Source organism: Macrobrachium rosenbergii, chromosome 59, assembly GCF_040412425.1.
Source record: "Macrobrachium rosenbergii isolate ZJJX-2024 chromosome 59, ASM4041242v1, whole genome shotgun sequence".
Taxonomy (NCBI): Eukaryota; Metazoa; Arthropoda; class Malacostraca; order Decapoda; family Palaemonidae; genus Macrobrachium; species Macrobrachium rosenbergii.
In genome coordinates, this window is record NC_089799.1 from 38,262,309 (window position 1) to 38,289,272 (window position 26,964).

A 26,964-nucleotide genomic window follows, 5' to 3' on the forward strand; every position below is an offset into this window, starting at 1 on the left:
TGGTGGTTACCGTATTTCCTGGAAATGCTATTTTTTTCCCTAAAATATGTCTCAGAACTTTACTGTGTGTCCTGAAGACTGAAGATTAACGTTTTTCATCAGCGTATCCTAACCTCAGAGGAAGGTTTTCTCTTCTAGAGAGTAATGAGAACTCTTGTATATGACCTCTGAGTGAAGTGTATAAATTATTTTTATTTCAAATAGTAAGTAAACAAAAGTATCAAAGCAAAAAATCCATAGTCACAAAGATTCATTTTCGCATTAGCTAATTACAGTAGATGAGTTAACAGATAAGTTCAGTAACTTAGATTTTGTATACTGTATTAATATTACTGGTATTTTTACTCTTCTCAAGTGAACATGGATGAATTTGCTTTTCACTTAAATATTTGGATATCAGAAGATTCCACTATTGCACTAGCTAAACTATTCCTAGCAAGGGATGATGATTCAGTTACAGCATTAGGAAAATTGTTGCATAATTTGGTCTTAACAGGAAGAAAACTTTTAGAAAACTGAGTGGTATTAAAACTCACATGAGAAAAGGCAAGACTGGTAGAATTAATTTGTATATGTTGTACTATGTGGTGAAAGATCTTCATGAAAGGATTATTACATTTATGAAATACCTTGTGGAATATATATAGTAAGCTGAGTGAATGAAATTCCTACAGATTAATATCAAGATTAAGAGCAACAAATTTAATGGAACTAAAGTTTTTGTTTATAATTTAAGATGCAAGTAAGCTGCTAAAGACCAAACAGGAGAACAGTATTCAAAACATGGATGAAAAAAGAATTCAAACTTTTCATTGGGGTAGACTTTTCTCCAGAAATCTTGAAAGACCCTAGAATAGCAATTTTTTTGAGCAATTGAAGAAGAGATAGACCACGCACGCTCACAAACAGCAACTTACCAAGTAATTGCATAGCTAATGTATCTACCTCACGCAGCAACTTTTTGAATTTCACGCTAGCACTTTTTTATTGTTTTACCTAGGTGACAGCCCCACCCACTATTGGGAAACACAGAAACAACTTGGCAGCCATTACTCAATTAGTTTCTGCCGGTCGTGGTGTTAACATCGTGCCATTTTTAGTAGCTTTGTTGGATTTTTCCAGTTGTTTCATATTTGGTGAAGGACAGATGTTTGGTTCTGGTTAGCGCTCAGGCTATAGTCAGCGTATTGTTATAATTTGGACCAAGTTTCAACAAATTATTCAGAGTTATGTCAGATTCTAGTGGTTCTAGTATTCGCTATTGCAGCGAGTTAGGCTGTAAGGCTAGGCTAGCTAAAGCTTGCTGTGATTCTCATACAATCTGTACTGAATGTAGAGGGCAAGATTGCAGTATGGATAAAACTTATATTGAATGTTCAATTTAGACAAGTTAGAGAGAGATAGAAAGAGGAAAGCGGCTTCTAGAGCTGAAAAACGCTCTCTTAGCTAAGAGGCTACACCTAGACCTAGTTTAGAGGTTAGCCCTATTACTCTTCCTTCGATTCCTATTCCTATGTTTTCTCCTAACACTGGCCCTCCTACTGAACATCCTCCTACTCCCATGTCTGGCTCCCTTGCTTCTGATCCTAATAGAGTTGATAAAGAAAATTAATTTAGTTGTAAGTACCATTGCAGATTTGGGAGCTTCCATTAAAGTGATTATAGAAAAAGTGTTTTCTGAAAAAGTGCAAAGTGATAGTGCAGTGCAAGTGGAGGAGGTGGCTGCTCGTCCTGTTGGTTCTCCTAGACCGAGGTCCCTGTCCTGCTTCCCCAAACCTGGGAGAAGACATAACAGAAGTTCAAGGGAGGTCGATGGGGTTTGCCCACAGGTAGTCGCCCCCTCAACCGCACGTGTTGTACAGTCCCAGGTGTCGGTAGACAGCCATTGGAAAGGCTTGTCCAGGAATGTTCATAACTTGTTCTCAAACCTTTCTGACGATTGTGGCGCAGACAGGAAGTGCCATAAACGTTACATGGACTCTTCCCGACCTCTTAAGCGTCCTTCTGCAAGACTTGGTCAAGTCCAGAGCAGATGGAAGATCCAGCACCTGTTAGAGAGGTACAAGCAGTCTCTTCACAGTCCCAGACCTTGCAGTTACTCTGTGGACCCTTTTGTTTCTGCTCCTGTCCATCAGCACCCACCTCTGTCTCCTTTGGACAGTCCTGAGACCTTCTCACCTGTACAATCAACTTTTAAACCTGACTGCCCACACCTGGCTTCCATGCACGAAGCACCCACTCGTAAACGTTTAGCGTCCACTTCCAGCCATTCCGCACTACTTCCTGAGCACCCGGTGCCAACTCCTGGGGTCCCAGTGCCTGCTCCCAGGTGACCAATGGTCATCTAGGTAAACTAATACTATATAACCCCAGCACTGCATTAAAATTGTGTATGGCCAGAGATTTTTATTAGTGGCTTTTGGTGAAATTTGCATTAAAGTATTTGAGGCAAGCAAGTGAAAGTCTCTTTCTCCAAAAGATGCATGTATTTTGTTTTCTCTCCCTCATTTATAAACATCTGTGTGTGCTTTTGGGATATATTTTGCACTTAATTCTAATTTTAGGATACCTAGTGAGGCTAAAGATGAATTATCAGACATAGTTGTGCATTTGCTGTTGTTAAAATAACATTTTTTTTGTTTCTGATTTATGCCCATTGCATATTTAAGATGTATTCAAATTGTAAGGAGTAATTAGAGGTGAAAATTTGAGAATTTCAACCTCTCTTTCCAGGCAGATTAAAAAGCAGCAGTGAAGATATTCCATGGAGAGATCACTGGATGCAAGCCGTATACTATCTTCCTCAACCTCGGAAAGTAGAAGTGGAGAAGCCCTTGATGTTGGTGTCTATGCATGATGAATATAGCTTATGGTTTAACATTCAGGAGGATATCAAGTAAGTTTAATAATGAGATTTTTCAGGACAAAATATTTTCTTTCGCATAGAGAGAGAGAGAGAGAAAGAGAGCAAATAAGCAGTAATGGAAAGAAGTGAAAAGGCAATATTTGGAATGAGAGAGATTGCGTTAAGAAAAAGAGAAACCAGAACAGTAACAAAGATTAGCTTATTAACCTCTAACAGCAAAGTTTAGGTGAGGATTTATGCCAGGGGTTCCATTCCGAGGCCACGTCGCAAGCCAAAAATCGCTGTAACCCGAAATATCGTCGAAAATCATAAGAAAACCTTACTTTTAATCCTTTGGGTGTCTTGAAAATGACGTAACCTGGATTTTTATTGAGTTTTTCATCAAAAAACATCCAAATTTTGACCATTCTGCATTTTGGAGCCATATTTCTTCCATCGGATTGGTGATGTGGGCGTCATAAACCTGGAACGTGTGTTGTAACCTGGGAATAATTTTTGTTGAATGTATTTGAAGAGCGTCATAAACTCGGAACGTTGTAAGCTGAGCCTGGTGTAAACGGGGGTCTGCCTGTATGTATGTGGATAATATATATATATATATATATATATATATATATATATATATATAATATACACACACATACAGTAAACCCCCTGTATTCGCGGGGGATGTGTACCACACCCCCCTGTGAATAGCTAAAACCTGTGAATACTTAAAACCCCTCAAAAAACACTTAGAACTGCCTAATTTGATAGTTTAAACACAAAAAAACCCTCTAAAAATGCTTATACCTGAGTATTTTAATAGTTTTATCACAAAAAGTGCATTTAGTCACAAAAATATGAAAATACAGTAGAGGCAGTCCCCGGTTTACGACGGGGGTCCGTTTTTCCGCTGCGTCGTAAACCGAAAAATGGTCGAAAATCGTCAGTAATCCTAAGAAAATCTTACTTTTAATGCTTTGGGTATATTTAAAACGATGTAAACTACATTTTTAGTGAGTTTTCATCAAAAAACCTCCAAATTTTTATTATTCTGCTGTTTTGGAGCCATATTTCTTCTGTCAGATCGACATACAACACATCGTAACCCTGGAACATGCGTCGTAAACCAGGAAATAATTTCCAATGAATATATATATTTCAAAAGCATCGTAACCTCGGAACGTCGTAAGCCGGATCCGTCGTAAACCGGGGACTGCCTGTAATTAGCGAATATTTTTCAGGATATTGCCGATGATGTGGGCATTTAGTGAGCGAACTGTGCAGCAGTGGGTAAAAAATTTCAAAGATGGCTCACTAACGCCCACAACATCGGCAATATCCTTAGGTTGCAGTTGTACCTTATGCAGAGTGATTATTTGACTTATTTTCTCACTTGACAAGAGCTTATTGTGGCTCATTATAAGAAAAAAAGTACTAAATAGGGGCTAAATAACAGCAAAATCACAAGTCCATGCAGACGAAAAAATTTGGTAAATAATCGACTATAATTGACCAGCAGCTACTGGGAACTTCTACCCCTGTCAGGGAGAGAAGAATGGTTGCCAGATGTCGCCTAACAGTGCTTACTCATTCTTCCAGTAATAATATCTTAAGAGGGAGGTTCGTATATTCGGAAAAATGCGTAGGCGCCACCCACCCAACCCACCAAGACTGTACACCCCCAGCATATTCTTTATAATCAGCATCAGCTAAATGATCCCTAAAAACCTGCCTCCTAGCCTGTAAATCTGCTTCTGAAAAACTACAAAAATCCCCGACAGTAGCCACTGAATTATCTTCATCGAACCAGTCAACAAAGTTGATTGCATAAGTACCCTTCTGGTAATTGTGAACCGAATCATTACAGTTTAGCAATTCTACCCAAGTATCCCCTGAGCTTGGCACCTTGTTTACAGAACCCATACACACTACCCCCTTCAGCTTTTCGCTACACTCATCCAACACACCTGTCTGGATTTATGCACTCCTTTCACTCGAACTTTCACTATAGCAACCATACCAGGACCAAGAACCACATGATCCGACAAAACCCCTATATAACTCTTCTTACCCACCGACACCTGTTCAGCATCCACCCTCAGATTCTTACGTACACCCGATCCATCATCACCCACCACTACACTCATATCCATCCCCTCATAAGGCACAAACACACCAGGTACTCTCACAATTAGACTGCACACCCCTGTATGAACCGAGATTTTTCGTCTCCGACATGCTGGATGGCCGAGTAACAAAGTATTCCCCAAAGGAGCCCCTTGTATAACCAAAAATGATTCTGTAAAAGTTCTACCCCCAAGAGATAAATCTACATCTACGTATCCCAAAACCCGTAACCTATTTGCTTGAACATCACATACTGTCTCTTTAGCAGGCCTCAAAGAATGATTGGAAAACATCGATTGGAACAACTCATAATTCATCAAATTAATACTTATTGTCCTGAACTTCAGGGCAGACCTGTCTTTCTCAAATGGAAGAGTGCTTGGTCCCTCCTACAGTAGGAATACAGAAACCACCTTTTCCATGTTAAACTATGACACATCAACAATCCTGAAAAGCCAATATCCCCTACAGCTGGTCCCAGCCTTCTTCCCTTCACCTTTAAAACATTTTATCATGTGATGGTAGACTTACAGAACTTTGCCATTACTGGGAAGGATAAGTCAATAAAAGAGATAAAGCCATTCATTTTAGCCATCCCAGTGCCTGAAAATTCTGCAGAAAAATGGGCAACACCTATTGTTCCCCACTAGATGTTGCTCCTTAGCAGTTTGGTGTTCCTGTGGGAAAAATCTCCAGACAGGACAGCCACTTCTGAGTTCCATGCAAGGTTCCGCCTACTCTCTGTCCTAACCTCTGCCACTATTCTGGAATTAACTACAAGGGAACTCCCCAAGTCTTCCAGGACTACTTTGGCTGAAGTTATAAAGACATTTATGTGAACTTTATGGGGAACTCCTCAGTTAATAGAACATAAAATACTGTTAAAGGTACAGGTATTTATAAAATAAAAATCACATCTCTTAGCTAAACAGAAGGAAACATATTCACCAAAATATTTATGCAAAGGAATATAGCAGTGAAAAGCTGTGAACTGTGACTAGGACAGCAGACAGACAGAGAATGAACCAGCTCTGTGTTCCAGACCTCAGTGATGCATGTGCTGTTCTGTGGCACTGGTAGTTGCACTGTTTCTTCTTTTAGGAAAAAAGTGTCTTGAATTTATGCACACACACACACACACACACACGGACAAATAGGCTATGTAGAGGTAATGGGTTTGTTTTGAAACTAAAATTATGTGAAATTGAGACATCAGTGAGCTTTCAGTGATTTCGAGGTTTCTTGTGAAATGATGCATTAGTATCAAAAGCAGTCCAAAGGTTACATACATTTGATGTATGTATCTTGCGAAAAATAGCGTCTGACATTTCTTTGTATTTTTGAGTTATTAGTAATGGTAACATCTATGATATAAGGAAATCATCATTGTGAGTTTTTTCTTTTTATTAAACATGTTGGGATGTGTGTACCTTATGACTTAAAAGTACTCTCAGCACTAAGGACTACACATTTTATGTTGCTAAGCAAGAACGCCATGTAATAATACTAAATGTTATGTTTATATGGAACTGATAAGGATGTGCTAGGATACCCTAGCAGAATTTTATTGGTAGTAAATTCACGCATTGATGCATCAAGACATGCTGTAGGTCATATATGTATTGTTTGAAGGTCACAGAGGTGAGTGTAAGAATGATAGCGGCATTAATATTTCTAATTATAGTGGGAAAGGTGCATTTTACAATTTTTATCAAGAAAGAAAGAAAGACAGATGTCTGTAGGATTGAAAGGCAAAGTGCATTGTGGATAAAATTTAGACAAGGAAGAGGGTGTGTGGATTAGTGTTTGTTATGAAATAGTTGTGTGAAGATTTTGAGAGCAAAGGGGAATTCAACTTTTGGTGTACATAAACATAGAAAATCTTGTGATAGATACTGTACAGTATCAGGGTTGGTGAGGATACATGGTACATAGGTAATTTTTTGTGAGTGGCTGGATTGTTTATAATGAAAGCTTATATAGTTAGATAATGTAGATGGGGAATGACTTTTGTGTTTAAGTAGTTGGAAACAAGGATATACTGTGTCTATTTGGCTGTTTAATAATTCAGGTTAACAGCTATTACGTGCACACAAAACTTTTTTGATTGGGCCATTACTCTGCCTTACTCAGTGTATCAAACTTCATCTGACATTCTAGCAACACGGAAGATGCTTCAGTGAACAGTTGGAGGCCTAGGAGAAGTTTGGAGGTGAATTTTAGCAAGGATAAAGTTAAGCCACTTTGGAAAACTTGGAAGGGGAGCAATGTATGGTAATGTGGATAGTGAAGAAATAGCTGCAGTTTATTCTTACTGATGCATGGGGGTAAATGGAGAGTATACCAGAATGGGATAACCTGTAATATGTGAGTTGCAAAATAAAAGTGAAGTAAGGGTGTAGCTGGGTTTATGCAAAAGGTGTGGAAGAGGAGAATCTATGAAAGCCAAAGCTGGAATGTTAAGAAGATTATTGTGTCTAGCCAACTGTTACCATTTGAAAGTTAAGTGTGGATGTTCACTCTGTTGAAGGTAAAAGGTTGAAGCTGTTAATGTTTGCATAGTACTATATTTGAAGAGACTGTAGAATGTCAGTGGAAGTGAATTATGAATTATTAAGTTTAGGTTGAAAATGGAGTCTGAGAGATTGGTAAAATTTGGGAATACTTTTGAAGTGTTTTGAAAGAGTAGGAGAGGAAAACCAATAAGGTACTGGTTACATGAACCAGAATAGATATTGGAGTCCAGAAACTGAAGAGTACATGCAAAACAAAGGTGAATGGTCCAGCTTTTTTAACACAGTTTTATTGTTAGTAATAAGGATGCCTGTCTTTCAATAGAAGATGTGTGCAATAACAAGTGATAACATAGCGTAATGTGCATGTATGTTGTACTTTTTTTCAGTAAAGAGATCTGTATGGATCGTCCTGTTTGTGAATGCGGTATTCATATTGTGTCATCTAGAACGCGAATAGGACAGCTGAATGATCCAAGAAGGTTGAAAACATACATTCGTGTTCTAGAGAAACTTATTACTCCTGACAGTATTTGTCTTACTCTTGGAGATTGTTGTCTTATGGCAATAGTTGCTGCTAAGTTAGGTAGGTATAGTGATTAACCTGTTTGTTACTTTTTCATAAGTACTTTGTGGAAACAAATTTCTTTGATGCTCTTACATATATATGTCAAAAGATAGTTACTAGTGTATCTACCATTAGATATGCAGGAAGTTTTTACATGTAAACAATCTTGCACTATATTTTTGATTGAGAGGAATTGATGTTTATCATTTTGAGTTTTGTTTAGTGCTGGGTAGAACTCCTCAGAGGGTTTATCAGCATTGAATTCCCCTACATACACTGTGAGATTCACTTCTGAGATTCACTTCTATTTTGCATGCACTATCACACTTCTTGGATATTAAGGTCTTTCCTTTTGAATATATCTTTCACATCATCTGTCTAGCACTTTCTAGATTGTTATTTCAGCCGTAGTGTAATGCTTCCAAATTACACACTTTCACAATCCTACCATCCTCCATTCTTTCCACATGACCAAACCATCTCAAAATACTCTGATTCACCCTTCCACCTACACTAACCTTTTTACCACTTCTATGAACTACTCTCCATGCTTTACCTGTTCTGTGACTCATGCTGCCACCATCTGATATAATTACTTACAAGTGAACCTTTCAGTCTTCCACTCCTCTCAATGGGAGAATGTCTTGTTGGACTCACTTGGTTTCACCTAAGAACATTTATATTCTACGTGTTGAGGATTTGTGAAGGTGAGCGAGCTCTCAGACTTGGGGATCATTTCCATGGATTCAGATGCAAATATCTTTCTATACTCTTTCTCTCATTATTTCAGCCTCTTCCACATTATTTCAGCTGCCTCCTATCTTGATGCCCATCCACTTTATAACTTATACACCCACAGTGCAACTGCAGGGTTTTTTCTCCTTTCACCTTTAAATCATTTTGCTTCATTTTTTTACTTTCTTAATCTTGCTCTCTCTTTTCACTTTTAATTATTGAGAAGAAAAATCATTGCAGGGATTGGAGATTATGTTTAAATCCAAGAGTAGGAGCTGTGGTGTTTTTATCAACTGCTCAGTAATGGTTTGGACCTAATAAGTATTAATATACCATTCATATTGATACCTTGAGGTCAAAGTGTCCAGAAATTTATGTAAGAGCTGTGGTGATTTTATCAACCACTCCATGATGGATTGGACTTGCTAAGAATTAATATGCCATTCATATTGATGCTTCAAGGGCAAAGGTGTCCAGAGGTTTAAAGCTGTGGATTTAAGGAGAGGGCTGTCTTTGATCAGGATTCTTTACATTCTTTCCAGTTTGGCATTATTGTAATTACATTCGACATTCGTAATGTTTAGGTTCTCAGAATCAACTGATTAAGCTTACTACCAAAAGAATTAGGAAAATAATTTTTTACTTGCTAAAAGAAACAATTGTATTAAGGGAATTATTGTTTTGATTTTTGTCCATAAATGTAAAATGGGTAAACTAAAGTACTTTAAGGTAAAGTAAAATCCGTCAAAATTGTAAACAGCTGTTCCCCGATTCATTTGTTAACCAATGTAGATAGCTCCTATTTGGATGGGATGCCGAAATCTTCCAGGGCTATTCCGAAGGATCTCATACACAGAGTGATCTTGATTCCACAATAATTGTAATAGGCAGGGCCATACTAAGAAGTTTTGTAGGGTGAAACATTGTGGCGCTTGCAAGTCTGCATATCATGGTTGGCGGTTTTGCCCACTTCTTAAACAGAATGAGTCTAGAAGCACACCTCAGAGCGCTGGTCTGGCAGGTAGGAGAACCCCTCGAGGGGTTTTTTCAGGATCCTCTAGGGGCCGACAGAACAGAATTTTTGAACCCTCAGAGCTGAAGCCAGTGGTAAAAGGGTCTGTGTATAGAGTTGATGTGAATATTTTTATAGATACAGGCACCTCTATTAATTTGATTAATTTTGAGTTGTTCCGATCAGTGTTTTCTGATTGTTCTTTGAGGCCTGCTAAAGAGACAGTATGTGATGTGACAGCAAATAGATATACCGTAGATTTCACTCTCATAGTGACATTAGCCACTTTATTGGCTACTTGACATTTTATTTTAATAGAATTTCTTTGTTTGGTGACCCCATACTCAGACATTTTATTTTAATAGAATTTGTTTGTTTGGTAACCCCATACTCCTTCCCCAGGTCAACCGTGCTGACACTACTTTCATATTTTTCTGTTATTTTCTTTGAATCTCTATTGGTTTTCTCTCTCTCTTTGCCTTGCTGGCCTATCAAGTCTTCTTAGGGGTCATTATAACTTACATATTTGCATTAGAATTGAAAAAAACACAGACATGAGTCAGTTTGGCAGAGATGTGCACTGAGCAAAACCTATGTAGACTGTCTTTCCCTTTGTTTTGGCTGCACGCACTATGTGCCTAACCCCATACATGTTTTAGGAGGTCGTCATTGTCTATTCTTAGATCAAGCAAAAGTCGACTAACAGGGAAGACTTTTCCTCAGACAAATTGCCCTTAAACTGAATTGTCCGTTAGTGGAGATGTCCATTAACCAAAGTTCCACTGGATGGTAAAACAGTAACACGAAACCATGGTAACAGTAGACAAAACGCATCGACAACATTCTAGCTTTCATATTTTCCTGTAAAGAATAAACATATGACAGCCAATACAAGGAGAATAACCAACCTTGATTATCTTTCTGGCATAAGGAAGGAAACAACTTTAGATTCAGTGCGTTCATATAGGGCATAAAAATAATCTTTTTAGTAACCTTACAGGTAATGAAAAAACAGATTTGCCATTAATTATTGCAGTTGACATATTTACTGTACAGCAATTTTTGCTCATTTGGGCAGCTTTTTCAAGATAGTGCATTTAACTAAAGGGAAAACTCCTCTTCTATCAAAGGCATCATCCTCCACCAAACCTCTTCTCTACATATCTTCCCACACTTTATCTCGCCATCTAATTCTCTGTCTCCTTTTCGATCTTCTTCCTCTAACAGGTTCTTCCCAAGCCCTCTTCACTCCCTCCTCATCATCCATCCTTAACACATGCCCATACCATCTCAATCGTGACTCTGTTATCACCTCTGTTATCTTTACTAAGCCTGCTCTTCTTCTTATTTCATCATTTTCCAATCTCTCAGGCAGTGGTATTCCCATAATCCACCTCAGCATTCTCATCTCTGTTCTCTCAAGTTTTACTTCCTCTCTTCTTCTTAGAGCCCATGTTTCTGATCCATACATTAATACTGGTCTTATCACTGTGCTATAGATCTGGACTTTTAGCTTTATTGGCATTTTCTTATCACATACAACTCCAGCTACATCTCTCCACTTCCCTCACGCTGCTTTTATCCTCCCGTCCACTTCAGCCTCACATCCTCCCTCTTGGCTTAAAGTAGATCCTAAGTATTTAAACTTTTCCACCTGTTTTATAATCAAGCCTCTTCTTTCTTATATTACTGTTCTCTCTCTGTCTTCCCTACTGCTCACTAAACCTCTGTTTTATTCACATTCACTCATGAGCCTCCCCTCTCTAAAGACTCATGCCACTCTCCAACCCTTCTCTGTAGGTCCTCCTCATCTTCAGCAGTAATCACCAGATCATCAGCGTACAACAACTGCAGCACTTCATTCCTGATCTCTTCACTCAACACATCCATGACCAGCGCAAACAAAAATGGGCTTAATGCTGACCCCTGGTGTAATCCAACACTAACTTCAAAGTTTTCTGTTTCCCCAACTGCTGTTGTTACTTTTGTGCTCGTTCTCTGATATATCATCTCGACCAGCCTAACCAACTTTTCTGGGGCTCTCCTCTTCCTGAAACACCAAAACATCACTTCTATTGGGATTCTATCATATGCTTTCTCCAGGTCTATAAATGCACAATAAAGCTCCTGGTTTCCTTCTAGCCTCTTTTCCTGTAGCTGTCTTACTATGAAGATGGCGTCCAGTGTCCCTCTTCCTCTCATGAATCCATACTGCTGTTTCCCAATCTTTACAATTTCTCTTAATCTCTCACCCAGTATCTCTCTAAAACTTTCAATCCATGCTCTGTTAGTTTAATTCCTCTGCAGTTACCACAGTCCATGACATCTCCCTTCTGCTTTTATATATATATATACCATTAGACTCTCCTCCCAGTCCCTTGGCATTTCTTCCTCTTCCCGTATAGCTTTTAATGAATCCAGCATCCGTTTCTCCCCCTCTGTACGTAGTAGTTTGATCATTTCAATTTGGAACTCTGATGGACCTGGTGCTTTACCATTCTTCATTTTAGTTAATGCTCTCTTCACTTCTGCATCCTGTATCTCCATCTGGGTTCATTTAACCAAAGGGAAAATATCCTAGATGTCTTTGAGAGAAAAGTTGAAAAAATCCATGTTACTGTACCAGTTTTCTTTGCCATTGTAGAATGCCACATACTGTACGTATGTTTGTTCACGTATTCTATGCACTCATTTTAAGTACAATACAGTGTTATGAAATTAATATTTTCATCACTACTTTAGTAAAACTTACAAAGTTTTCAATTGATTTAGGAGCCAAGCATGTTTATATGACAGAGGGTCCAGGTACTAGGAAAGTCGTAGAGGATTTCATTAGCGTCAATAAGCTCCAGCACAAAATTACAGTACTTCCAGGAGACATCAGTGAAGTGACAACTGACCAGCTAATAGCACCTGTAAGTATGCAATCGTCATCTTATTGTTATGTGTTGGCCTAGAAGCTGATTTTGTTAAGTTTTCTGCCAACAAGTATTTGCAATTATTGTTTATGCTAAGAAGTGCAGGATCAGTTACAGATACAGAAGCAGAAAAAATTAGTGATCAAAATGGGTAGGTTGAGATTTGTTTAAATTGGCAGCCAGTAGGCCTCTTGCAAGGTTAGAAGTTAGGAGTACAGTAGATCGCTAGACCATGCTGTAATTGCTGTGCTGTTTTTTCTTGTTTGACAAAGTGATAATTAGCATTAAGGCAATACTGTAATGTTAGACAATTTTCTTATTCAAACTCATTATTCAATGACTTTTTTAACATTGATAGATAATTTGAGGTTGCCAAAAGGGTAAATCGAGTTAGCCTAACCTCTTGTGTATGATTTTAATTATGTACCAACTAAAGTGGCCCATAGGCTACATAACCATTACCTGGTGCTTGGGAATAGACTGGGTAATCAGTGGTTATGAAATGTGTAGAAACATATAGTATGGATATCCATTTAGTATGTCTTGATTGAGTTACAGAGGCAAAGCTGTCAAATATGTCAACTTAATAAGACAGGAAGGGGGAGCATTGCCAATTAGCAGGTCAAAGGGTTCATACGTAATTCTCTCTCTCTCTCTCTCTCTCTCTCTCTCTCTCTCTCTCTCTCTCTCTCTCTCTCTCTCTCTCTCTCTCTCTCTCTCTCTCTCTCTCTATAATAATTCATAAATAATTTCTCTTCTCTCTCTCTCTCTCTCTCTCTCTCTCTCTCTCTCTCTCTCTCTCTCTCTCTCTCTCTCTCTCTCTCTCTCTCTCTCTCTCTCTCTCATAATTAGTGCAACCCATGGATTACTCTTTCTCTGTACGTCTTTACGTAAACAGTAGATAGTTTTGAATTGACATAATTTTACCTGTACCGTCCATGAACTGTAAATGCGCCGTTCTAAAACATAGTGACATAGAGCATTTCAAAATAAAGAGAAAGAGACAGAATAAAGTTCTTAAAAATGATGTTGAGAAGACTTCTCAAAATAGATTGGTGGAATGGGGAGAGAGGGAGAAATAGTATACATAATCTTCATACTCTCCGATATTTTTACGTCAGCCATTTATTTCTTTTTTTAAAGGTAATACTAAAGGTAATACATTAAGCTAACTTTTAAATGAAATTACAGCAACTTTAATTTCATTTAAAAGTTAGCTTAATACTTTGGTAGCATGATTAGGGTCATATTCACAGTTCGTGGATGGTACAGGTAAAATTAGATCAATTCAAAACTATCTACTGTTTAGGTAAAGACATACAGAGAAAGAGTAATACATGGATTGTGCGAATTACGAACGAGAGAGAGATAAGAGTTGTCCTTACTTAAGAGAGTGAAATTATTTATGAATTCTTATGGACATTTCTTATGTCGAACATTCCATTTATTGACCAAAATTTTCTAAGAAATTTTGTGTGATTTGTTGAACCAGTAATTGTACTTCGACCTGACCAATTGTCTTGTTTATACTTGTACGTGACGGCCTACCGCATCCTACAAGAAAGACTGTAGTAGCATGTTTTTTCTTTACAATATATAGTTTAATGATAACCATATTCAACAGAATAAAAGAATAAAGCATTTCACAATAAATTTAACATAAAAGATGAACAGAATCATATGTCACTGCGGTGACGCACAGCTGACTTGAGGTAGAGGAAGTGAGCATTTATACTGTTGAGGAGAGAAGGAGAAGAGACAGTAAAACCATTACTGTCTTTGCTTAAAGCAGTAGCAATTCACATCAAAAAATAAAAGAAGAGAATTTCACAATAAATTTAACATAATGATTCAATATAAAAACACCTGAGCAAGTGTTCAGAACTGGGCTGAGTGAGGCGGTAGAGAGGAGAGGGAGGGGGTGGTGGTCAGTTATTGGGTGGGAGATGGGGTCCACTTCCCAATGACTTCCCAGCTGGGCACGAATGGTTTTTCTCTTTCACTACATTTCGCCTGTTTCTTTCACTTCCACTCGATTCGCTTGAATCACTTCTTTTTGTTACGGTAAAATACCTATCGAATGACACTTACTTTTTACGATTTTTAAGCACCATACAAGTAACTCATCCCCACATCATGAATCACATGTGCCACGTTCAGCTTCTGCGTGCCTTGGATTGTTTGTTTAAACAACTCCATGTGAAAATTTATTTGATCTCTCCCTCTCTTACTTTCACTCTTTACTGATTACTTATTAGTTTGCAAAATCGTCATGTTTATTGCATTATGATTTTAAATTCTGCCACTTTCCAGTAGGTTGATGTTTTGTGGCATAATTAATCTCCTTCTTGCACTCATGATCCAAGTGTAAACACATCAACAATAATACACGCGTGAGGGATTGTTTTCATATCTGCCAGATGCTGATTACTCTCTCTCTCTCTCTAACATACACGCACACAAACAGACAATGGACACACACACACACCATATTGATTCCTTTGATTATCCGTGTAAAATGTGAATAAAATTGATTTAACTTAACAACCTTTGCCTACTGCAACCATTTTGGTTTCCTCTAAGGATTCGGACCCTCCTCCCTCAGTCCCAGCCGGCTGCGAGCCATTTTCACCAAACAGTTCGTAAATCAAATTTTTAGCTTGTACACGGAAACAAAATTATTCGAAAATTTTACTTCATCAACATAATGTTTTATTACTTTACACACTTGATTTAACTTTTTAACACATTAGTAATAGAAAAAATTTAAAAGGGGGCTTTTTGGCTAGGGTGGAATGAATTATCCTGTTTCCCTTTATTTCTTATGGGGAAATTTGTTTCATATTTTGGACAAATTGCATTTCAACCAGCTTTCTGGAACGGATTAAGTTCGAAGTCCGAGGTACTACTGTGTGTGCGTATATATATATATACAGTGAACCCCCGTATTCGCGAGTGATGCATACTGCAACCCCCCCCCTCGTGCGAATAGCTAAAATTGCGAATACTTAAAACCCCTCTAAAAACACTTAGAACTGCCCATTTTGATAGTTAAAACACATGAAAAACCTGTAAAAATGCTTATACCTGAATATTTTAATGGTTTTATCACAAAAAGTGCTTTTATTCATGAAAATTATATGAAAATACAGTATTTAGTGAATATTTCTCAGTGAAAAATACCGCGAATGGGTGAATTTTCTGCGAATAATGGGTAGATATGTTCCACGGAGAAACCCGCGAATGCGTGAGTCTGCGAATCATGAGAACATGAATACTGGGGTTTACTGTATGTATGTATATATATATATATATATATATATATATATATATATATATATATATATATATATAGAGAGAGAGAGAGAGAGAGAGAGAGATTTCTTGAAACAGGATTGTTTGTCTTTTTCATAGATGCCTTTAATACTACTCTCGTAAAACAGGATTGTTTGTCTTTGTCATAGGTACCTTTAATACTACTCTCATATGAAGGCACATTCACAAAATTTATTTTTTTTTTATTTATCAAGGCTGTCGTTTTCTCATACAGTCACCACCCTACTTACGAGCAGTCAAGTTATGAATATTTGTAGATACAAACTGACAGGGCCACAAGTTCAAATTTTGCTCTGTGCACCTATTCTCTAGTAAGAATTTTTGTGAAGAACAGAAGAGCACAATGAAGAAGAACCTGTTCCTTCAACTCCTTCCCTGATTATCCCGAGTATTCTCGTGATTAACTACCATTATTCTTGCACTCACGAGAATACTTGTTCATACTCATAAAATATTCCTACTTATTTCTGTCTTCCTGATTTAACTCGTTCTATGATGAATTCCCATTTTCTATTTTCCCTCTTCCCATAGGAAACATTTATTATGTATTTTTGTCAATAGATGGCTATGTGCTTTGTTTACTTCATGAACTCCCAGTGTCAGATGCTGCTCCTGCAAAGTTTGCTCCAAATTTATAACTGTCAGAGCATGGAAAAAATACTAAATTTTGAATGTTGCATGAATCTAAATTTTATTTTCTTCTTTTTACCTTTCTAGCATCCAAAGTGAATTCTTTATAATACTGCCTGATTTAGAAATGCAGTGAAAATAGTCAAAGCTATGACTTCCGCGTTAACTCTTTAATATAAACGTCAAAAAAAATTATGCACCACATATTAAAAGCCAACGTACGAATAATTCAAGATACAAACAACTGTCCAGAATGTAACTCGTAGTAAGTAGGGTGGTGACTGTATTGACCCATTTGCTTTTAAGGCAGTGCTTTAATTTTATTCGAAAGCTCAAAATATTTTTACATATTGTTGCCCACTGTAGGTGTCTGGACATATGGTCAAGAATATACAGTAAATCAGTATTTGCTGTCAGAGATGGACTGTATGTACATTTTTCATAGTGGTTGTAGGTATAAGTATGGTGTAAGGTCTAAACGTTTTGATATTCTCCTCTGCGTTTTACATAACGTTTGATATCCTCCACAACATAACATGTTTTCTGTAACCTTTTCACGCTGGTGGCAAATGAAACATCAAAAAATTATGTTTATTTTTTGTTATCCAACTTTTTTTTATTGTAGGTAACAGTGGTGTTCAGTGAGCCATTTTTCACTACAACGTTATTGCCTTGGCATTCATTGTATTGCTGGTATATGCGGAATAGTTGTTTACACTTAATGGCTGATGGAGCTACCATTCTACCGTCATCTGTTTCCATTTGGGGGTTGCCTGTACAATTTAGGGACCTTTGGAAGATTAGAGCACCACTTCATCATGTTAATGGCTTTAACATGAATATATTCGACAAAGTAAGTATAATGTTTATTACCATTTTTTATTGTATTGCCGATAATGTATGGTTTATTTTTTCATCGTAAAGAATGACACTTTCTCTGCCATTGAGCTTATATCACACCCTCTTAACTTAGTGGTTAAGTTTTTCCATTTCAGCAGGTAAATTATAAAGCAGCTTTCTGAAGTTCATTTATTATCCCAACATTTCAGTAGTCCATCCTCATCTTTGGTTTTTACCCGCCCACATTCAGCATTAAGGCCGCCACTAATGTTCAGTTATACCTGCGCAGTTATGCCTGCACAGTCGACCTGTGCTTTTCTCACTGCGCAGGCAGCCTGTGTAAATATCTCATCGCAATCAGTGAGACTCTGGTCAAACTGCCTGCACATGCACACTTCAACGTTAATGTGGGGAAGCAACTTTTTGTCTCAGTTCGCTATCTGTCCCTGGAACAGATTGTTGGGCTTTATTAAATTTAAAAGTGTTCATGCCTAAATTAATGATGTATCGGATTTACTTGTTTGTAATGATTGATACAGATGTGAGAATATATATTCATGATTTGGTGACTTGCTAGTTTGGGGTAATTCACTCACATGTTAATGAGCACCAGAGGTGAGGAACAAACCCAAGCCACCTCTCAACTAAAGATAGGCTTGTAGGAATTAGGTACTGTCAGATTATGTCCTAAGTAACAAACCCCAATAGTTAGCAGAGGATCCATAGTATAGCCTTCAGTGGAGCATTCAAGAAGTCCCACAATTAACTGTAATTCCATGTTTCTTCTATAAACTAAACTGTACTTTATACTTTTGTTGCAGTTGCAAAATGAACCACATCTACATAGCCATAACGATGTAACTGATAATTAAAGGAGACCAATAGATCTAATAAATTATTAAAAAACATAAGATATCTCGGTGCAGATGTTGAATGTTCTAAAAAATTTGTTATCAATCAAAAGCAGAAATTGCCGTATGACAGATATTTAAAAGTTTTATTTCTTTTTAGCTCATTGAAAAAGCGTGCGAAGAAGCAGATGACAAAGTTGAACCACAACCACTGTGGGAATACCCTGCCAAAGCCAGAGGACAACCTGTGCGGTTGCTGAAACTTGATCTCAACACAGGTATTCCAGAAAATCCTGTCAGTTCAACTGGATCAGTTGCTTTGCCGGATGCTGGTATCATTAATGGATTAGCATTGTGGGTCGATTGGCACCTAACGATTGATCCTGAGGACACTTTAACAACTGGTCCTGTTGAACCTGTAGTCCTTCATGAGAATGTGAGTAACAATGTTCTCCTTTGAACTGATTTTTAACATTTTCTGGCATAATCATTTATTTTCATGTGTATTCACCAATACTAAATCTCCTTTTTTTCTTGTAATTTCTCATGTTTCTATATAAAAGTTTAAACTAATTTTTATAACTTGACCCACAACTTTTTTGTAGTTTTTTTCACATCACTTGAATATCCCCAGACATATTCCACAGAGAAAGAAGATTCGTTTCATTACTCGCAATAGATTAGCACATTACAGGTAGTTGGGTGTCTTTTCTTGTGTCTGCAAACTTCTTCACAGCCCCTAGTCTTTCATAGATTTTGAAATTTTCTAGTCTTAATTTTTTAAATGAATCCTACTTTCCTATTATGATAGCTATAACACCTGCATCAGGCAGGAGGATGATGGAGTTTGAAAACTATGAAATTAATAGGATCGCTCAGTTTCAACCATTTATTGACCCATCTCTTTTGGGTGATTCAAACATCTGTACAGTCATGGAGAGCACTTTCACTGCTCGTTACGACAGGGAACTCATATCCTGAGCGATTAGGGTATCTGTACTTTGGCCTTTCCTGTTTACATAGGAAATTTTTTGTAGAGTATGAAGGTGCCTGTTTTGAGATAGGTGAGAACCTTCATTTATTTACCATCTTTGCTCTGCTGGCCTGGGCACAAAGCATTTTGTCCCACTTTTGTCAAAGTGAGAGTGGTATCCCTTACAAGGAGCCTTCAGCATCTTTCAGAGGTTCTTGCAGTGTAATGAATTAGTCCTCTCATGGCAACAGTACCAGCAGGTGGATTTTAATCATTTGGTAAGAAGTGGCTTATTCTTGGTGGAATTTTGTTGTTTCTGTGGGGGTTAATTATTTGCCAACACATCTTTTTCTGGCCTTCTTTCAGTGTGAAAATCAGCTGTCATAGAGGTATGGTTCATTTCAGAATAAGAAATTTTTTATGATGAAATTTATTATTTTTAAATACTTACCTCTCTGTTATGCATCCCCCCCAACCTCCCCACTCATGTGGATAAGGACAAATTGAATGGTAAATGAATCGCCCAAAAGGTATGGGTCAATGGACATTTCAAACTAAACGATCTTATTAATTGTTTTGTTGTCACACTATCATCCTCATGCCTGATGCAGGAATTACAGCTATCATAATAGAGAGGTAAGTATGTAAAAAATAAATTTTATTATAAAATTTTCTATAATACTGGATATCCTATAAACATCTACTCTTGCAAACTCTGTTTGTGACTAAAATTTTTTAACTCACAACTTTACACCAGATTTCTCATATCAGACCATCTGTAAAACTATTAAACATTCAAGGAGACATCTCACCCTTGCCTTATCCCTTTTTTATATCAGACCTGTCACTTCCCTTCTGCATATTTTAACCAGTGCTTTGCTTCTGCTATAGAAGCTTTTGATTATTCTCAATATGTAATAATTCCTGAACACCACATTGCCTCTCCACTGATTTTGTCACATTTTTTTCCATGCAGATATATATATATATATATCTCTCTCTCTCTCTCTCTCTCTCTCTCTCTCTCTCTCTCTCTCTCTCTCTCTCTCTCTCTCTCTCTCTCTCTCTCTCTCTCTCTCTCTCTCTCTTCTCTCTCTTTTCAAAGTTGAGTTCTTCCCCTATCTCCCTCTTATCTTTTACTTTGTAATGAAATCCTTATTGCTATTAAAGGTAAGATTTCTGCGAGAGTACTGTAACGATGATGGTGAACATGAAACCTGATTTAGAATGTGTGCAAAGTAAAACAGCTGGAAGCTTTCACTAAATTTTTTTCTTATTTTGTAACTGGTTTTGCCTTCATGGTACCATAAATATTCATGATGAAATGCAAGAGTTATTTGTGGTTCTTCCGTAAAAAAATATGCTTTTATTAAACTATAAGTACTTTTAGAATGTAGACGAGAGAAATATGACATTGCTTACCATTATTTAAAGGTCTTGTTATATTTTTGGGAAGTGAAATGTATTTGTTTGTTTTAGGCCATGTCACTTTAAAGGTTTTAGTAAAATTGCAGTGATAATTAATCTTATTTTACAGATTAGGTGGGATGTCTACACACGTCAAGGCATCTATCTCTTAAGAGAACCTGTAAATACAAAGAATTCAATTTCAAGCCAGCTCTTTTACTCAACTACATTTCAGCCTAGTGATGGTACTGTTAAATTTGATTTTCAAATCAAAATGTAGTACTGTTGATACTGTAGATATTTGCATTAGCCAAAGATGATACAAGATTTTAAAATTTATTTTGTTATACTGTTGATTTGAAGCATAAGGCAAATAGCAGTTCCATTAATACTTAAGCAATATGCTCATATCAGTATACGCATTTTGGGGCCTAGCAAGGTGTGCCTATCAATGTTATTGAACTTACAGTAGAATTATTCTACCTTTTCATGGTAGCTGTAATATTTAATATGACTGCATTTGGAGACTGTGTAGTGCCATACTTCTCCAGTGGAGCTAGGCATAGCTTATTAGATATCTTAATTTACTTATTCAGAAAACAGTGTACTGTACATTATTATTTTTATTCTTTGTCAATTAATGTTTTTTGTGAAGTTAACTTATGTATTTTATGAAGTTACTGTATAGCATGTTTACAGTTTTCAGGTGCTGAAGCTTACTGTGAAATACATTTGTTATTTTGATAACTTTGGGGTATTTTTAGTTCCTTTGTTTGCTGTCATTTCAGAAGTAGACTAGGTATCTTGGTTGTTGAGAATTTCTTTGAGGAATACTACCCTTTGAACACTTTATGTAGTTGTTACATATTCAGTTCCTATTTTATGAAGTGCCACTGCAAAGTCTATCACAGTTAAGCTGTGTCTCTTGTCCCTCTGTCCAGTTAGGTCCACTGCTACTCTCTTGCATGGCTCCTCCATTTATGGCATCTTCCTTGGGGTATTTTGCTGATACAACTCTTTGGTGCAATGTTCTGTCAAGTGCTGGTGACATCCACAACCATTCCTGGCCAGTGGAAATGCTAATTGTACAGTCAACAGTCTTCTTAGCCCCAAGGTGACCACCAATAATGGACTCATGGTCACTACCACTTGGTTATGACATACATCTGGCACTAATATTTGCTGCACTTCTCCCGCCATCTTGCTTTGGAAGACATATAATAACTTTTACAAGTTCCTTCACTCTTAGTCCTGTATTCTGTCATTCGTTGCTCTTGCCCACTGCTTGACTAGCCATGGATCCTTCTCTAGGCTTCTTTTGGCTGCTCTGCGCCTACAAGCAGGATGCTAGAGGCTACTGCTGATAGCTTGATGCTGCATTTCTCTTGCTGTACTTGAGGTCTGGTCACAACTGCTGCTGTCAGGGTACTAGCATTTTCCAGATCCATCCATACATTATTTTTCTATGGTTCATCCTTTTGGTTGCCTTTTCTTACAGTTTTCTTAGTCATATCAGCTGTAGCTGTAACCCCTTGTTCAGGGTCCTTAATGCTTTGAGTATTTGCAAGAATGAGGTCATCAATGTTTTATCTAGGCACATAGCTTGTAATTCTCCCATATAGAAAGAAGTGATTACAAAATCTATGCAACTGGATATCTACGGATACTCCTTTTAGTGAGCACACAGACCAGTTTCATTAGCTCATCAGTTACCAAACTTCTTTGCACAACTGCACTTGTAAAACATGTTTCGCTTTGCACTTTTACTTTCTCCTTGTCTATTTAACCTTCATCATCTGGTAAATTATGGGGCTTCTTCCTCTTCTCCCAGATCTGCATGCTCCTAACCAACTAGTAGTTCAACTTCATCTGCCAGCTTCAGCTTTCCATCTTTAGCATAGTCTTCCAATTGGGCTATTTTGACATCTTCATAAATCAGGATAGAGATCCCCACCTATTGTTCTTCCACTACCATAGGACAGCCTGCCCTTTGCTTACCTGTGCCAACTTTGGCTCTCTACAAACCTCTCAGATCTTTTGATGAAAGTGTCCACATCACTGTGCTTCTCATAAAATGTAGGTAACGGCTTGGCAATAACTACAGGGGTGTTAGTGCTGTGTACCTGTCTTTCTAAAGTTCTCCTACCAACTTCTGCCTTTCGTCTTAACACTTGAAGTTCATGGGCATGCAGTCTTTCAGCTTCTTCCCTCTGTATTCCATCCTCTTCTCTTGCTGCCTCTTCGTAAGCTCTCTGTCTTTCAGCTTCTTTGCTTGCTGCTTCTCTTTCTCTGTCACTCGGCACAAGCTAGGTCTTGCTGTTATTTGAAGCAATCTTTCACTTCTCTGCCTTGTAAACTCATCTTTCTTGCCAGCTCCTTTAACCTTAACACTGCAAAATCACATCCAAATATTGCATTGCCACTCAGACTATCACATCACAGCCACCAATTTTTTCACACTACAGTATATGTGTAATAAGATTCTAGAATAGCGATGGCCAGTGGCTTTATATAAAAGGTGTTTAATTACTATAAAAATCCATCATATAATTCAAACTTTGACACTGCCCATGGGAAGCACTTACTCTTATTTCTCCTTGTTTCATGACAGCCTTGCTCCCCATGCCTTGCCAAAGGATTCTGGGAACTCAGTTACCTCCTGGTAGTTATGAGTAATGGGTTTCTTTGTTATGAAAGAAAGTTACAGCTTTTCCTTCTTCCACCACTCTGCATGGCAAAGGCTCCTTTATGACAACTTCACCCATCCAGCTGGGCATTCTTCAACAAGAGTCAGTGCTATTTCACATGACCCCACTTTAGCCTTTAGGTAATTTTGCTCCATTCATCCTCAGGAAGAAAAGAGGTATCTCATCTTTCAATATTTGGATTCTGCAAGGGCTGTCATCTAGAGTTCATCTTGGCAATGTTAGCTCAACTTTGGGACTGGAGATTCTGTCATGATCCTTTCAGTCAATCTTCCCATGACTAAGACTACCTCTTTCTCATTCCCTATTTGTAGTGGTAGTAGGATGGTTTCACCTAGTTGCTTTCCTGGGGTGGTCATAAAACTGTTAGAACTTCCTGCCTGATGTAACTTCCTTGGCAATTCATACCCTCTAGTTTTTTAGTAAGGGAATGGATGGAGATTCTGATAATTTCGACCAAGCAAAGTTTTGAATGTTACCTGATCTCAATCCAGCAGAATTTTGGTGTTATGTAATGAAGGTAAGATGCTCTCCGAGTCTTCTTTCTTTTTCTACAAGAAAACACCTAAAGGACTCTGGACTCTTTCCCTGTCCCTTTGGTGGTTGCTCAACCTTTGTATAGATTTCCAAATCTCCTATTGCACCCTGCTTAAGGTTCATGGTTGGGCTTAGGTTGGTGAAGATTTTGGATGCTGGGTCTCCTCTATTCCTGTGCATCCTTCCTAGGTGTTCACAGCCCAACTGGTGTTCATGCTGGTCTAGCAAATTCAGGTGAGCTAACAACCAAGCACATGTCCAATGGCTTGGATCTGATGATGTGTTCTCTCTTCTCTTTAACAAGGGGCTGAGGGGTAGGTGTAAGCACTCATCCATCCATGGATGATGGTACTGTAACTGCCAAAACTGAGTTCTTCTCTAAATCAAAAAGAGAGGAATCCCCTGAAACTTGCAAGGGTATCATACTTGACCAAGAATCTGCAATTTTGGGTTGGTATTTGACTATCCCTTCAGTGTTTAGCTTCAAGCACAGACTGTTGGTCATGGCAGAGATTCACAACCTCACATGTTTCTAAGTTTTGGAATAGTGTTAGGTAGTCTTGAGTAAATCCTCCCACCAAAGATGTCAGCTCTAAATAGCTTGAGAGGTTTGTATTCCTGTAGGAACAAATAAAACTTTTATCGCTGTAGCCTAAGGATACCTGTCATAGTTAACTACCTTGTTAAAATACTTCAGTGACCAAACCAGCTGTCGGTGAAGGATACCCCTAAATAAATTCTTGGGTTTGTATACTTAAGAAAAATACAAATCAATTTTAAAAATTAATTATTGTTATTGTGGAATTTTGTGTTTGATAGGTTATACCTCAAACCAGGAGACAATGATAAAAATGACAATTGGCTCAACATAAGGTTTTAACCCTTGTGCAATGCCTGTTTGATCCCGTGGGATTGCTATTCCCAGTTCAAGTCAAGGTTGGGTGGCTGGTTTAGTTCAGGCGTGGGATCTTGTGTAAGGGATGCCATAAGTGTGGTAAGTTTTGAAAGGGAGCAAGAGGCATGGTGTGGACTTGACTCTACAACAAACAGAAGTCAATTTAGGTCAGAAAATGTTCTTAAGATATTTATTGCTCAGGGTACATATGGGAGGTCCTCTACGAAAAGTACTGTGTATCAAGTTTGAGGAGTTTTGCAGGTGTTTAGACTATGACTTTGTTGTTCTGTTTCTTAAGTTTGCAATGTCTCCACTTCATTTTTGAACATTTTCTGTGTTGCCTCTACTAAAACTTGCGGTGAATCTGTCTGTAATGTGATTTTGATTGAAAGCCAAAGTAATCTGTTAGTTAGTCAATAAGATGAAAATTGTCCCCAGCCCAGCCAAATTATTCCTCTTTAAGGATTAACAGCTTTGTCTGTAGTTGCAAAATTTGTTTAGTTCCATTAATGTCTAATGATGCCTTAAATTTTGTATAGTATACACATTGAAGTGTTCCTCTAATTACCTGAGAAAAATGCACTGAAATACTGATAGTAATACTGCATATATCTGAAAGAAAAAGTGGTGAAATTAAAGAAATGCTTTTCCATCTATGCAACACCTCAAATAACTTATGAAATAAAGACACACTAGGGCTGCATTACAAATCCATAAATAATAAACTCGAAGTATACGTTTGAGGAAAAAAGATACACGCTGTTTCTTAATATTTAATTTTTTTCCTTCATACAAGTGGTGTTGAACTCTAACATTCATCTTTATTTTCTAAATCAACAAGATGGATTCTTTGGAAAATATCATAGTTAGTCATACTGGCTGAATAAAAATGACATTTTTATGATAGAGTTTTATATATACTTACCAAGTAACTACATAGCTATTAGTTTCACTTAACCGCGGCAGTTCTAAATTTGAAATTCGCAGTAACGCACTATTGCTTGAATGTAGGTAACTAGACGCCGCCCACTACCTGGGAAGAATAGGTACAACAGTGCTAAAGAGCCTAATTCGTTTGTGCCATACGTTCATGAGAGGGGAGATGGGAGGGCTTTGATCATTTAGTTACTTGGTAAGTATATATAAAACTTTATTTTATCATAAAAATGTCATTTTATATATGTAAGTTACCAAGCAACTACATAGCTGAATCCCACATTGACAGGTGGGAAGCATGGACATTTTCCAACCAAAAACACTCAATAAAGGAGATGAATTTGAATTAGAAAGGTAGCTAGCATTGGTGTAATGCTTGTAACCTTTCTGTGCTCTTGTTCCTTGGGAATCTTACGTGGGAGCGGGGAAGCGCGGTCAACGGAAGGAGCATGCCTTTTCAATGGCCTTGACACTTTTGAAAATCATTTACGCCCCCTATCCGCACTGGTGTTCGAATCACTGGATGACAGAGCATGCACATCTGTACGAGCGCCTTTCCAGTGCCGTTCTGTCGAGTCCTGGGTTCGATCAACAGGCTTGGTTGAGGGGGTAACTACCCGTGGGCAAACCCCACTGACCTCCCTTGGACTTGCGGTTTGCTTCCTCCCAGGTTTGGGGGAGTCTAACATTGGCCTTTTCCTAGGAGCATCGGTGGGACGAGTAGTCACCTCCTCAACTTGCACTGCACTTGCACCAACACTAATTACGCTTACCTGTCTAGGTTGGCGATGGCATCGGGTTCAGAAAATGCAAGCCAGGTAACAGAGTTCGAGGAAAAGTCTGAGGGCTGGTGATCGGGGAGAACACAGGTAGAGGTGTAGAAGGTACAGGTTGAGAAGCAATATCCGATTTCAGAGTAGAAACCTGACTAGCTAAACCTTTAGCCTCGGTTCTAGCAGCCGCCTTTCTCTGTCTGTCTCTTTGGAGTCTATCTAGATGTGCTTCCAAAACTTTCCATTTACCCTGATCTCAGTCTTTGCATTCGTCACATTTAAGTTCAAATGAGCAAATTTGCCCTCTACAATGACAACACAGAGTGTGCGATCATACTTAGCAGAAGTAAGTCTAGT

The 26,964-nt window shown here is 37.9% G+C and overlaps 1 protein-coding gene across 14 annotated transcripts in view; it reads left to right on the forward strand.

The window, feature by feature from the left end:
• The window catches only part of Art7 (arginine methyltransferase 7), a 59,383-nt gene extending 37,875 nt beyond the window's left edge, over window positions 1-21,508 (forward strand). For 10 of the 14 annotated variants that reach the window (XM_067102417.1, XM_067102418.1, XM_067102425.1 and 7 more), the window contains 6 exons: window positions 2,734-2,896; window positions 7,881-8,077; window positions 12,579-12,721; window positions 17,316-17,543; window positions 18,542-18,817; window positions 20,892-21,508. In XM_067102417.1, coding sequence (XP_066958518.1) covers window positions 2,734-2,896; window positions 7,881-8,077; window positions 12,579-12,721; window positions 17,316-17,543; window positions 18,542-18,817; window positions 20,892-21,041 — 1,157 coding nt within the window. In that variant the 3' untranslated portion in view covers window positions 21,042-21,508. The remainder of the gene's footprint in view (window positions 1-2,733; window positions 2,897-7,880; window positions 8,078-12,578; window positions 12,722-17,315; window positions 17,544-18,541; window positions 18,818-20,891) is intronic. The other 4 variants (XM_067102422.1, XM_067102424.1, XM_067102423.1 and 1 more) reach the window with 1 other exon arrangement.
• Window positions 21,509-26,964: the final 5,456 nt, after the last annotated feature.